Here is a 13,478-nt window from a genome sequence, read left to right on the forward strand (position 1 = left end):
GTATGTGTATTATGTTTGTGCTTATATAAAACAGAGCTGTATAGCTTACAGGAAACTGAGCAAAACATGCCTTCATCAAAAGGGCAAGTCCTTCCTGGTATAGAGCTTAAGCTCTGAAATTGAGGTATGTGCTGATTTTTGACAGCTATAATATGGTGGTAACCTTACCTAGATTTTTTTTCTTCCTTCAAAAAGCTGTCCTTTCATGTGTGTGATTGGCACTGGGCTTGCTTTGTGTTTAGCTTCTCTAATCAAGGGAATTTAAGCTTCTATTCTCCCAGCATTAGTACAGCAGTCATGGGAAATCTCAAACAAGCCAGATCTTATTGCAGCAGTTGACACAAATAAAAGCAGTTGTGCTTTTATTTATTTATTTTTGATGCTGGATGCTGATTAAAAGTTTCCAAGCATCCTTTAGCTATGTTATAAAGCCAACCAGCAGAGAGCAGGGCAGCTGCTGAGGAAGGGAGATGCTGGTGGACACAGGACAAGATCACAGTGGGAAGCATCAGTGTGTGTAACTCAGAAAGCTGGGAAAGGTGTAAACAGATCCCCAATTTATCTATAGGGTGGGCTCTCCAAACACTGTTTTATTGGCCAGTGGCTCCTGCTTTACTAACCTCTAACCCCTGCAGTACTCAGAGGTGCTGCCCACCAGCCAGCCTTGTCTTTGAACCTCCCTTGGCTCCTGCCACCTCAAAGACTTGCAGTCAGATTCCTGTGTTTTGCTTGGGACCTCACCTCTCAGCAGGATGCCTGCAGCAGGGAAAACTGATCTACCCTGAGAACATAGACATATTTGAAGGCAATACCCCTAGGACTAGAAACCTATTGCTTTCAGTTTCAGGAGCTGTCCATCACTTGTCAAGAAATGTGGATAAAACATCTTCCCACCCCCCAACTTCTGGTCATGCAGTAGTTGAATGTTCCCTGCAATTACATATTTCTGTTTGTTTTCTGTTATTTTCCAGACTGCTGTTGAATCAGTGATAGCACAATTCAAGCTCACTGTAGGTCTGGTTTTATGTTGAGTGTGTTGACAACAAACACCATAAGGATGATACAGGTTCAAGTATTTTTGACTACTCCCTGGGTTAGGTGTGTCTGCCACTTCCTTTACAGTAATGGCCTGGTGAAATAGAGAGCCATGCAAATTCCTGGACACTGGAGGGAAGAGAGTGGACTGTTTTTTGTGTCTTACATCATTACTGATGACTGTGTGTATATAATGGCTTATCTGGAAGCTAGAGTTGTATCTATTTCTCTTTTTGAGCTGTGTTATTTCTCTGGTGTCAACGCATGCCATTTGCTTGTAAATAGGAAGACAAACTGAAAGTTCTTTGGGGGCAAAAGGAATTGAGAAAATGGTAGTAATTTTTTATAGTGCATGTTTTCAAAGCTGTAAATACTGCATGACACTTTGGGGTTTGTTTGGTTGTGGGTTTTTTGGATTTTGTTTTTCCTCTCACCCTGCTACTTTCTTTGCTGGCTCTGTCTCTATACTTTGCTACAGTATTCCCAAGGCACAGCTGAGAATGGGGTGGGTTCCTTGCTGTTCACAGTGCTGGTATCTGTTGGCTCCATAACAGAAAAGTATTTTGACCGTGGATTTTTAGGATAAGTCAGGTTTCCTGGCTGCTGCAGTGTTGCCTTCTGCAACAGAGTTGCCAAGTTGATCTACTCATTAATCAAAGAAGCAAGCTTGAGGTGCAGAAATATATGGAGAGAGGGGAGAACACCAGTGCTAAGTGATATTTTTATCTCTTCAAGTCTTGTGCTCTTGCTATTTTTAGAATTAAGTTGCTATCTCTAGGACAGGGAATAGCGGAAATCTGTATTATAAGGGTAAAGATAATGCAGGATTCCATAACTATATAAAAAATTCCCATTTTATGAGAGTGAGAACTCTTTTATTGAAAATACCTTCTTTTGTGTCATGTATTTAAGTAGAAGAAGGCTCTTCATGAGAAGATGAAAACCTTAGAAACAAAAAAGCAAAAAAGCCTTCAAAACTCACCACCCCTAAAACAAATCAAAAATATCATCAAACTCACAAAGTTATGTGAAAGTGTGGAAGCAAGAGTGAAAATGTTAACTTTAGCAGATAAGCTTCTAAGAACCATTCTCGTATATGCACAGTATGTGTTGTATCTATGGATCACTACAAGTGATGTGATTCTTTTCAAAGCACCAAGGAGGAGAACCTGAGGAAAGCTGCAGTGCAAGAAGCTTAATTTTAATATCTGAGCTTGCACTAACATTTTCTTTTAACTCTTCTAAGAGTCAGCAAATAGTCTCCAGCAATAAAACTGAGTGAGTAGAAGTGAGTTATTCCCAAGTGGCTGGTATCTGAAGGGTAAGATTAGCATTTCGAACTCTGACCTCTGTCCCCTTATGAATTGGCAGCTTCAAAAAGAAAAAGGAGAAAAAAAAACTTTGGATAATGGAAAGATTCAGTTTTCACTCTCTGTTGTAGCTAAAGGAGGCAAATGTGCTTGTTTCATAGCTGAAATTACTGCAGCAGTGAATATTGAGCCAAAGGATTAAATCCACTTACTGCTTCACTTTTGAAGAGATTGTTTTTGAAGCTGAATTACAATCAAAGCCAGCACCATGAAATGTCTGTCTAGAATCTCTTTCTTAAAATATTTGACTGTAATGATACAAATATTCTTTGCTCATACTGCTGAAGTGTCTTGTAATTAAGGAATATTCATCTATAGGCCACTCATATAATTTGTATAAGTTAAACAGATGAACTGAGTATTTTCAGAGCTTTACTTGAGAATTGTGCATAAATCAGAAATATGGAATGAAAATTCAGAAATAATATTAAAAGAATGATGTCAGATTACATTAGAAGCAAACCTTAGTTAACTGGAAACAACAGTGTGCACCTTGCATTGTTCTACTGCGCATTCCTCTTTTTTCCCTTGCAGAGGAACTTCTGGTTTGAGGTCAGATAATCCTGATGCTGAATTATGGATTAGTCTTTATCTGAAGTGATCACGGGCCTCCAAAACTTCAGTTCCTTGCTTACCTCCATTTTATAAATTTAGAGGGGATGTGCTAATACTCTGAGCACTCTTTATTTACTGTCTGCACTACTCCTTTTCTTGGATAGATCTGCAGTGAGAAACAGATGCAACACAGCCTGTTTAGGTTGAGTTTGACAGATGCTTTTAATCTGATACTATATAAAACATGAAAACCAGAAAACTTTTCAGTTTTAGGCAAGTTAGCATGATTTTGTCAGTATTTAATTGATTTAATGGATTAGCTTTTAAAATTCCTACATAATCCATGTATGGGGACAAGAAACTAATTTTTACTTTCAGACTGCAATTTCTAAAGAGTTTACCTTCGGTTTCAGGTAATTGTACTGGCACCCCAAAAGGGAGATAACTTTTCAGAGCACAGGTCTCTTACTGTTATTCATAGGCTGAAACACTTCAGTTGTTTTTGAAAAATGTAACCTACATTTGTGTAGCCTAGATTCCCATTTCAAATCTTCATGCCTCTCTGGGAAAAATGAGGCTACTTCAGGTCACTATTGAAAACAGTGCTTTAAGGGGAACAAGGACCATGACCTACAGCTAATCACTTATTTTATCCTCTCATGCTCCCTTACTAAGAGAAGAGTGGATTTATCAGAAGGTATTTTAAGGTATGAGAGGTCTAAATTTCTGAATAACCCTGTTTTTTCCTGCACTCATTACAGAGAATGAGCCAGCCAGCCTTAGGTGTGTTGAATGTGGTTGAGTGATATGACCAAGAGTCCTAAACCAATCAAGCATTTTTTTAAATCCCAAACTCTTACCATTTTCTAGAAACAATAAAATACTGTTTAATTCTTAATAGTATAAAGTCTTCTGTGGCTTTCTTGTTAGCCTGTATAAAAAACCTAAACATATTGCTGGTTTTAGCTGATACAAGCTGATGTATCATCTTTGCTTGAGAACTGCATACTAAAAGTAGTATGTGTGGTCATCGAGGAAGCTGTTAGAAAGGGAACCAGATGTAGAAACAATAAAACAGTACAGAAAGAGGGTGCAGATTACAATTTATAAGCAGAAAAATGTGGCAACTCGGAGCTATAAGGTCCTCAGTCTGAATGCAAAATTTATTTTGGGAAAAGTTTTCTAAAATGCGTATTGCTCCAAAAGAGTAACTTACCTTCTCTTCAGTTCCAGTTTGCAGGGGAGGTCAGTAAGGCTCTTGAGAGCTCAGGTTTGCTATCTGACTATGATATAACATCAGCTGTATTCATATGCATCTTGAGTATTGGGCACACATACAAAAATACAATTTATCTTGAACCTCAGTAGCCTGTTAAATCCTACTGCCCAGTGGAAAAAGTTTGGGGGGAGGGGAGGTTGCCTAGGACCAATCTGAATAGTTTATTCGATGGGAAATAATATGCTATGTCTCAGTAACTTAGAAAATATTTGATTATATTACAGTATGACATATAACTTCAGCAGGTCTTTGTTGATGCACTTCCATGTCCAGAGCTGTCAGATGCACAACTGAGCTGTCAATATTTGCTGTAATATCTTTTGTATCCCTGTTGAAAGTACACATTTTAGCAAAGGGTTACTGCAGTCATTGACTTCAGTTACATAGCTAATATTTTATTAATTTAAAGTTTCTATTTACATAAAATATAAAATAAAAAAATAAAATATTTTGAAATATTTAAAGTTTTAAAATATTTAAAATATTTAAAATTTTTAAATAAAAAAGAAGATAAAATTCTTGGGTTTTTTCTCTATTCTTCTACCCATCTCAAAATTTAAAAGGTTTAGAATGGTTAAGTCTCACAACATCTCTTTGAGGTCAATATTACACATACTGCTGAGAGGCTGAAGTAGCACAAAATCTAATAAATGCCAACCTTTTATCTGTAAATAAGGAACGGAATCAGGGTTAAAAGTAGGATCACCAAGTTTCCAGGCCAGTGCTGTTGCAGCAGGTAGGCCACACTCTTTTGCTTGGATAGACTTGTCTAATCCAGCTGGGAGTGAAAACCAGGAACACCAAGAGCCATTAAGAAGGGAAAGCATTTAAGTAGAGTCACCATAGGTGGTGTGAAAATGGTTGTACTTCAAGGCCTTGTAAACCCTTTCAAGGCATTTTGGGAACCCTGAACTGCTGCAGTGGAGCAGAATCTCACAGCATCATGGCGCCTGACCTAAAAGTTGAGAGAAGTGGTGCGTTATGGGCAGTTAAATTTTACTACTCTTCTGCGAATTTTGTTTTTCTTCACCTCTTGCTACTTTTACGAACTCCCACCAAATCATGGGCTGTGAAAAGACAGAAGGCTAGAAAGTTCCTTTCATGGACTGTTTTCCCCTTGATCTAAATATTGCAGAAGGTAGTCCTTTCCTTGCCTTATGCCCAGTGTTGTTTTTTTCACAAACCAATAGAAGGATTTACATTAATCCGTCTTGTGCTCTATACCAGAGCACCATTAATGGCATTAACACTACAACTTATAAACATGATATGAATGGACTCTGTAACCTGATGCTATAAAGAGCTTATAAAGAGATGCTAGGCCCCCAAGTGTGTTTATTTCTAAGGAAAATAACACCTTACCTAAATAAATATTACTTTCTCTGAGTAGGCTGCCCTGTTGCTGCATGCTGTTGCCTGTTGTCTGGTATGAAGATAAGTGCAAATGCTCCCTTTCCAAGCTCATGCCTGTGCTGTTTGTACTGAATATTGTCAGTTTAGTTTCTTTGTAGTCCAGTTGAACTAAATCCTGGAACTGAAAACAAGTGGAATTGAGCTTTTGGGTTGGATGCTTGCTTACTTGGTTTAAGGAACATCTATCTTACAGACACTGCTAGTCTTTCTCAAGGTGCAGGTGTATTTGTAGAGATGAATTGATAACACTACATTATGTTAAGAAATTTTGGCCTTTGCAGAAAGTGATGGGCTTTCATGGCTGATCTAATGAGGATGCAGTTGAAAGTGGGGCAGGAGGAAGGAAGAAAAGAAGGGCAACAACTTAGTACTGCTTACTGGCATGCCCCATGTTTGTGAGCTTGGTCTGCAGAGCTCACTGTTTGGCGAGAGCAGAGAATTTGGTCTCCAATTCCTTCAGTCTTTGGCTTCCATAATGAAGTTATCATGGCTTTGTTAAATTTACTGCAGAAATTGAATTCGTATGAACTAATTTCATGGGCAATCTATTGTGTAATGAGAACTTCCAGTCACTTTCAACCCATTGGGCAACCCAATAATTTAATGTATTTCTCACTGTCAGTCAAGTCATACAGTATGCTAGATTTGACTCTTCAAAGCATTGGAAAACTGTTTTCGAAAGTAATGCTTTTCTGTCTTTCATTTTGGATCCATCCTAGGTTTTCTATTTATCCAGAAATTTAGAAGGAGAAGAGAATTTATATTTCTTCTTTCTGTCTTCAATTCCTTGTAAGCCATACAGGTTAATGAACATTGATCTGTGTTGTCTTGGCAGTCATACAAAGTAGATGTTTGATCTCTGGTAACCACCTAGGTTGCCCATGGCCTAAGCAATATTTAGCTGTATACAAAGCTAGCTTTCTCTACAAGTCTGTGGTCTACATAGTGTGTTTCCTTAGAAAAATCTGGAAACCTCATCAAGAAGGCTTCTAGAGTAGTAGAAGCTAATTTCAGTTCAAATTGAAGGAAGAAGTATGACTTCATCATAGTTGTAGTCTGTGTGTAATCAATGCTATGTGAAAGCCGAGGTCTGGATTTATGGATTGTTTATTTGAAGATCCTGAAAGGCATTTAGGTAGCTCTAATTAGGGTATTACAATTACCGTACCTTAAAAATATTGCTTAGTGTATTGAAGTTACTCTTGAGTTTTCTGGATTCATAGATATGGAAAAGGGAAACAGAGAGTTCAGTAAAGCTATGTAAGAATAATAAGAAAGTTGGCATAGGAGTCTGGAACAGAAACATTTTTCTTTTGTTGTTGTTGTTACTCTCTCCTGTATCACAAATATGTTCATGGGATTTCTACCCCCCTATTTCTTACATTCCAACATAAGCTTTTCAACCTCACCAAGCAAAGTAGAAAATACATCTCAAATGGAATCAACATACATCTTCCCAATAGAAAACTTTCCCAAAATATTTAGTAACTCAGCATGTGGAGCAGCAGACACTAGCAAGCCATGTTAATCAGTTCTGCTTTATAAAAGCAAACAAGGTGGGGAGGAAGTAATGAGACCCTGAAACATCTGTTTGGGGACTTCAAATCCCCTTAGAAGGTTTTGAGTTCTGCCTTAAAGAAACACAACTCCAAAAATATTACAACCAACTGTGGGAACATTTTATGGCTCTTTGCAAAAAATTAATTGCATAAATATTAGTCTATAAAACATAAATTCCCTCTGCCCTCTTCTCCAGATTTGCTTCTGGTATAAAGGTGTAATCTTCCCTGACATTGCAAACATTCTTTAAGCAAAGAGAAGCTAGATCAGATCCATCCTAATTTTGGTGAAGTAAGAAAACCATCTTTGATTTTTATGAAGCTAGATAATAATAGTTATTATGGTATTAATAACCAATCTTAGAACATTATAGGAATGCTATCACTTGATAACAATGAATACATAATCCTGTATTTCACACTATTAATAATTACTTGATTGCTTATAAAGTTATACGTTAAAAGGCTACATAAAATAGTTTCTCCTTCCTACTTAGTGCTGCTTACAGCAGTTGTTCTAAACTGTTGTCTATCATGAAAATGAAATTTGGAATCCTTTTTATTTAGCATGCTTGAACAGAGAAGTTAGCTGTTCTGGTCCATTTTAATTCTTAATCTGTTTCTGGTTTTCTTTTAAGATAGTTTGCTGTTTGATAATAAATTTTTCTTAAGGGATAAGACCTGGGGAAAGAAATACTAATGCTCTTGCTTAGCATGTGGTGTTTGCTTTATTTGGTGTCTTTTTACTTATTCTTACCCATTTATATAGTTCTTCTGCTTTTACACTTGAATGTGGTAGTAATTTTGTTCTGTGTTCCTGGTAATCAGCCTGTTTCCCAGCTGTTAAGTCCTATCAGGAAGAGAAATAAGGAGAGGGAAGTGATTCCAGTCTGAACTGAAGTTGCTTTTCACTCTCTCTGGATAACAAACTCCAGAGTAGTGGCATTTTGGACATACCCATCACTCCCTGTAGTAAAATTTTGAAATAGCCTGAAATAGTCAGAGTTACAGCTGTTTGCATAGTAAATGTAGTGCCTCAAAGAGCACTAATCTCTTTCCTAGTTTGCTTTTTGAATTTTAACATGGATCTTTTTTTAATCTTAAATATTTACAGAAATATTCTGCAGAATCTGTTTTATAGATTTTTTTTTTTTTACTCAGTAGAATTTTAGGGCTGGGGGTTTGGCAAAAAGTCTGTAGTTCTGTACTCATAGCTTACACCTGGAGTAAAGTACAGGGTAAGCATAAATACATGCAAGCATAAATAAGCAAGTTTGCTTATATAAGCAAATACATAATAAGCATAAATACATGCAAGTTTGTGCTTATAATCTTTCCTTGATCCTGTTTTTCAGTCTAAGAATATCTAAAAAGAAGTGTATATGCAGGAATTGGTGTGTGTTTTCTGTTAAAAAGTACTGAACTGCAGAATGAGATCTGCTGGCATTTGTTAACAGCAGACAAGTGTTATTTTTGGTTCATCCTAAGATCTGTACCTCCAGATACTTGGTATTCCTTCAGTAATTAAGTAAGGTAAATAATACAGGAATTAAATAAGGTAAATAATACTATTTAATATTTTCATAGCATGTTATTAAAACTGGCTTGTCTGTAGAGCCTTTTTGCTGTTTAAGAAATCTGTAGCAAGAGTAAAATAGCACTTGCCCAAATTTGTGTATTGTCTTCTGCTGGGTCCTGACTCTGAAAGCTTCTAAAGGTTCCAGTTAATGAAAAAATTCATTTGTTTTAATTGCTCTACCTCCTAGATGCAAACACATACTCTTATAGTTGGTAATTAACCATAAAGAGATTGCAAATTAAATTTCTGGACAGTTCAAGCTGCTGCAGTTTCCTGAAGGAAAGTAAGGTTGAAAAAAATCATATATTTTGGGCCAGAACTTTTGAACTACATGGTTTGGTTAAGCATGTTTCCTTCTGGGTTGGATGGGGACGTACAGGATCATTTGATAGTTCTAGGGATTGAAAAAGTATGTTTATATCTCTTAACAGAGAGTCAGATAAATCAGCGTTTTCATTTCCAAACCCCTGCTTTTCTTCTATCATTTCTGTCTTACACAGAAACTGGGACAAGATGAAAACTTGTACAGGACCTTAGTTTTAGAACAACTCAGCTGTGAAATTCAGAGCACCTGTGTATAACAATCTCATGCTTCCTTTCAGCAGTTTTACCCTGTGCTAGAAATTACCCTGGGTTAACTATTATAATCAATTGGCATGTACATGTACTTTTATATGAAAATCATAACAATTTACTTGTATAAATAATATTAAGTTTCTTGGAAGACTTGGGAAGCTATTAGTCTGGTAGGGTTCATAACTACTGAAATTCTCTATCTGATCAAGTGTCTCTAATGTTGATGTTTGAAAAGACTGAATGCTTTTATTTGACTGTTTAACTGCACTGTGAATTCCTTTGCCTTAGAAAAAATGGAGTATAACACTAATTTATTTTGTTCTATGGTCAAATTGCTTTTGACATTTTTCAGGAGGAAAACATGATGAGAATGTGAAAATACTTGATTCCTTCAAATATTATCAATCTGTTTAATCATTTGAAAAATAATGCTGCTGCTTCTTTTTATTGGCTGTGAGCCCTTTTAAGGGGTGGAGTTGAGTTTGAAGCCTTCAGGCTTCATAGAAATATTCTATGTACAATAAACATGCCTCCTAATTTAATTTCCACCTGACACATAGATTGCACGGAACAGATTGTGCATGGCAAGCCAAAATTGATTATTAAGCACTAGATCTGTACAATGTGAAAGTGAGTTTTATTGTCTTTACAGGCAAGGTGGTTCTGGGAAGCATATTTTCGATCGATGAAAGCAATTGCTCTCGCTACTCTTCAGATTATCAATGATAGAATTTACCCATATGCTGCCATTTCTTATGAAGAATGGAATGATCCCCCAGCTGTGGTAAGTAAATTCTTTTGATTTACTCATAAAACAAATTGTGGCTTTGGTTTGTTTTTTTTTCTCGTGTAAAAGGTATGTGCTATGAAACTTGGTAATAATTCTGTGTCTGAGTTGGTGTGTGTATGTGTTGTGCTGGTAACTTGCACAGATGAAGCTAATATATTTTATGACAACTGGCAAAATAACTAGCAGTTTGTTTTATGTCCTGGCACTAAGATGAAAACTTTTAACTTTTGCTGTTACACACACTAAATTGCTTCCTTGTTTATATGTTTATTTATTTATTTTTCCTTGATACACATACACACACGATCTTTTATTTATTTCTGTTTAATTCAGGGAGAGTTTGGAGCATGTATATATTTGGATGCAGTCTGTACGACTGCAGAGAAAATAGTGGAAATGCTGAATATCTCAAAAAATCTGCAGGGATCTTTCATACAATTCTGTTGAAATAGCTAATTGTTCTTGTGCCTACCGTTTCCTCCATGTTATTTCTTAACAATTTCTCTTATACAGAAACTGATGGTCAAAGTTTTACTCTTTTTTTTTTCCTGTTTTCAGTTTAATTTAAAGTTTCACTGGTTGAACTCACTTCTGTTAAGAGAAAACAGTGCAGTATTAATTAACCTCCTGCACCAAGCAGCTGGTTCTGATTTTTTACTATATAAAAGCCTGTAGATGATTTTCACTCATAATCAGTTAATTTTCTCTGTGTCAAAATATAAAAAATAGTTTTGTTTTACTAATAAAACCAAACTTGTTAACTGTCTTGCTTTATGATAGTTTAGAGAAAGAAAGCTGGGTAGGAGTAGTGGGTAGAAGTAAAGTGTGTTTTACTTTAAACTCTTCAGACTGATGGAGTGTGAAGAGTTGCTGATGAAGAGTTAGAAGCTCATTGCTGTGCTTCAGAAGTTGTGTTTCCATTGCCTAGCCAAGGGCATTAATAATCTCCTGTTGTCATTTCTTGGAGAGGAAATGTGGCCCTGGTCAGTATTTAAGGAAGAAATTAATCTGCACAAGTGTGTACTCCACAAGAAGGGAATCAGAATATCTTAACACCTTTACAGTTCTGGTAGCAGAACCAAGCACCTTTAAACACACTTAGTGAAATGAAGAAAATGCTTTATAGATTACTCAGTCTTTGAAGGGAACCTAAAAACATCTCCTGGACTCTCTCCTATATATTTTTTTTTTAATAAATGCTCTAGTCAGAGTTTCAAAGTTGTCTGCTTGTTTGGGCAGTAATAATCCGCTTCAGCCTGTGTCTCTTCCATCTCCTGCCTAATATCCACTCATGGCACTGCTACAATTTCTGGTCAGCCTGGATGAAACATGGTTGGAAGGACTTACATATGTACATTTGAGGGATCAGAAAATGGCAACTGTGTCCTCTAACTTTGATAAGAAGGCAAAGTAACTAATGTCCTTTTTGTTTACAAGAAAATTGCTATATTCTTCTCTAAATAAACTCTATGAGTGAAGCTTTTAAAGAAAATGATTTCACATTAGTCTCAGGGCTAGGATATAGCTAATTGTTAAAATAAGGACCTGTGAGTTAACATTAATACCACAGTGAAAAGTGTGGGTAACTGTCATAAATTCTGATGTTGCTGCCCAGAGCTAACCTCCAGAACTTGCAATGTGTGTTCTGCCTTCAAACTCAGCTGACTCAGCAGCCAGTTCCTTTAGCTCTGCTTGTTGTTCCATGTGGTGTTATGGTCAGTAGGGATTAAGTGCAATGCTTTTGTTCCTATTACATGGTTTTGATAGGAACACAAAGGTGCAGAAAGTGTATGTAGGCACCTTAACGAGAGGTACAGAGGTGCAATTACTGTTTTAAAGGCTTACTGAAATTAGCCAGGAATTTCTTTAATTAGTACAAGGCTGTTCACAGAGCTCAGATCCCTGTGCTGTGAATAGTGAGGTTTTGAAAATGGGAGCTCAGATTTGCCTTTGGAATATTTGTACAGGAAAATGCCAGCCTTAAGGGATTTGTGAATTTAGTTGCTAGGACAAATTCACCTATCTAACAGAAAGAAAAGCTGCTGTGCAAGACCATTATGCAGAGAGAGTTACTTAGAAAGAACTCTTGGCCATGATTGCTTTTGTGTCTGCCTTCTTGGTTTAAGGTGGGGTTTTCTTGTTCGTGCTTATAGGGGTTAATTTTGCTATGTAGGTCACTAGAATCCTGAGAAGTAACAGAAAATGTTCTGGTTACTAATTGTTGTGCTGCTCAATTGTTACAACTGCTTCAGGTGTTAGACAAAGCAGTATAACAGTTATTCCTACTTTGACAATTAGAATGGCTCATAGCTCTCCAAGGTGCACATTACATTTTGCATTTTGTTGAAGTATTGTAGCTTTATGTGTCTTCTTCCAGAATTAGATTAACCATCTGATTTCAGTCTTATTCTATGTTTGTATATAGTTCTTCCATTTAGTATTTTGATTGTAGTATATTAGACTAGATTCTATTTTGAGTTAGCAAGCACTTAGCAGATGGCAGCATGTAAGTATGCTAGATAAAAGAGATTTGTAGAGGTCTCAAGTATTCCATTAAGTTAGTTTTTAACAGCAGCACACATGAGGAAAAAGCTGAGAAAGCAGCATCTTTCACAAAAGGCTGCCCCAAATTTCATATCAAAGTAGGATTGATAGCCTTCTCTTTGCTTTTCTTTGAGCTGGGATACTTCAAAATAGGAGTTAAGACATATCTATAAGCATAATAACCAATATGTCATTTTTACTGCGAAATTGCATTGATTGCATTGGTTTTTGTATCCTCCCCCCCTCTGAGGGGATGGCTGTTACCTTGTACAGTCACCATGAAAATGATACTCACTTAAAAATAGTGAGGCATACTCATGGCTAGACCTCCACATGGATGAGCTTTGTTCCTGTTCCTGAGATATTTCTCAAGTCTTGACACAAAGAATCATCAACCCATCTCGTGTTGAGTTTGTAACTTCCCAAACACCTTAAACCACGATAGTAGGTACTGCTGTCCAAAGAAGCTGCCCAAAGTCCTGCCCTCTTCTACAGCAGGGTAACAGTTTCCTCTTTCATGTGCAACGTTTTTTTTTTTTTGGTTTTTTTTTTTTATATTTCTATTTCACTTGTGGTGAATTAGCCAAAATAATGTTCCTTAGATAAAACTTACCAGGCAAGAGAAAAAAGAAAGAGTGGGGGTATATGCAAGGGAGGAACTGGGTGGCTTGAAGGCTGCTTTTCTTGGCATTAGTTTGACTTATATTGGCTCAAAATATTAGTAAGACTGTTGCCTGAGTATCTTCACCAGAGTGTCGATCCAGCAGTGGTACAGGAG

At 36.7% G+C, this 13,478-nt stretch overlaps 1 protein-coding gene across 2 annotated transcripts in view; it reads left to right on the forward strand.

The window, feature by feature from the left end:
• The window catches only part of EXT2 (exostosin glycosyltransferase 2), a 71,872-nt gene that overhangs the window by 23,732 nt on the left and 34,662 nt on the right, over positions 1-13,478 (forward strand). For both annotated transcript variants that reach the window (XM_063398357.1, XM_063398356.1), the window contains one exon: positions 10,019-10,150. In XM_063398357.1, coding sequence (XP_063254427.1) covers positions 10,019-10,150 — 132 coding nt within the window. The remainder of the gene's footprint in view (positions 1-10,018; positions 10,151-13,478) is intronic.

Source organism: Prinia subflava, chromosome 5 (assembly GCF_021018805.1).
Source record: "Prinia subflava isolate CZ2003 ecotype Zambia chromosome 5, Cam_Psub_1.2, whole genome shotgun sequence".
Lineage (NCBI taxonomy): Eukaryota > Metazoa > Chordata > Aves > Passeriformes > Cisticolidae > Prinia > Prinia subflava.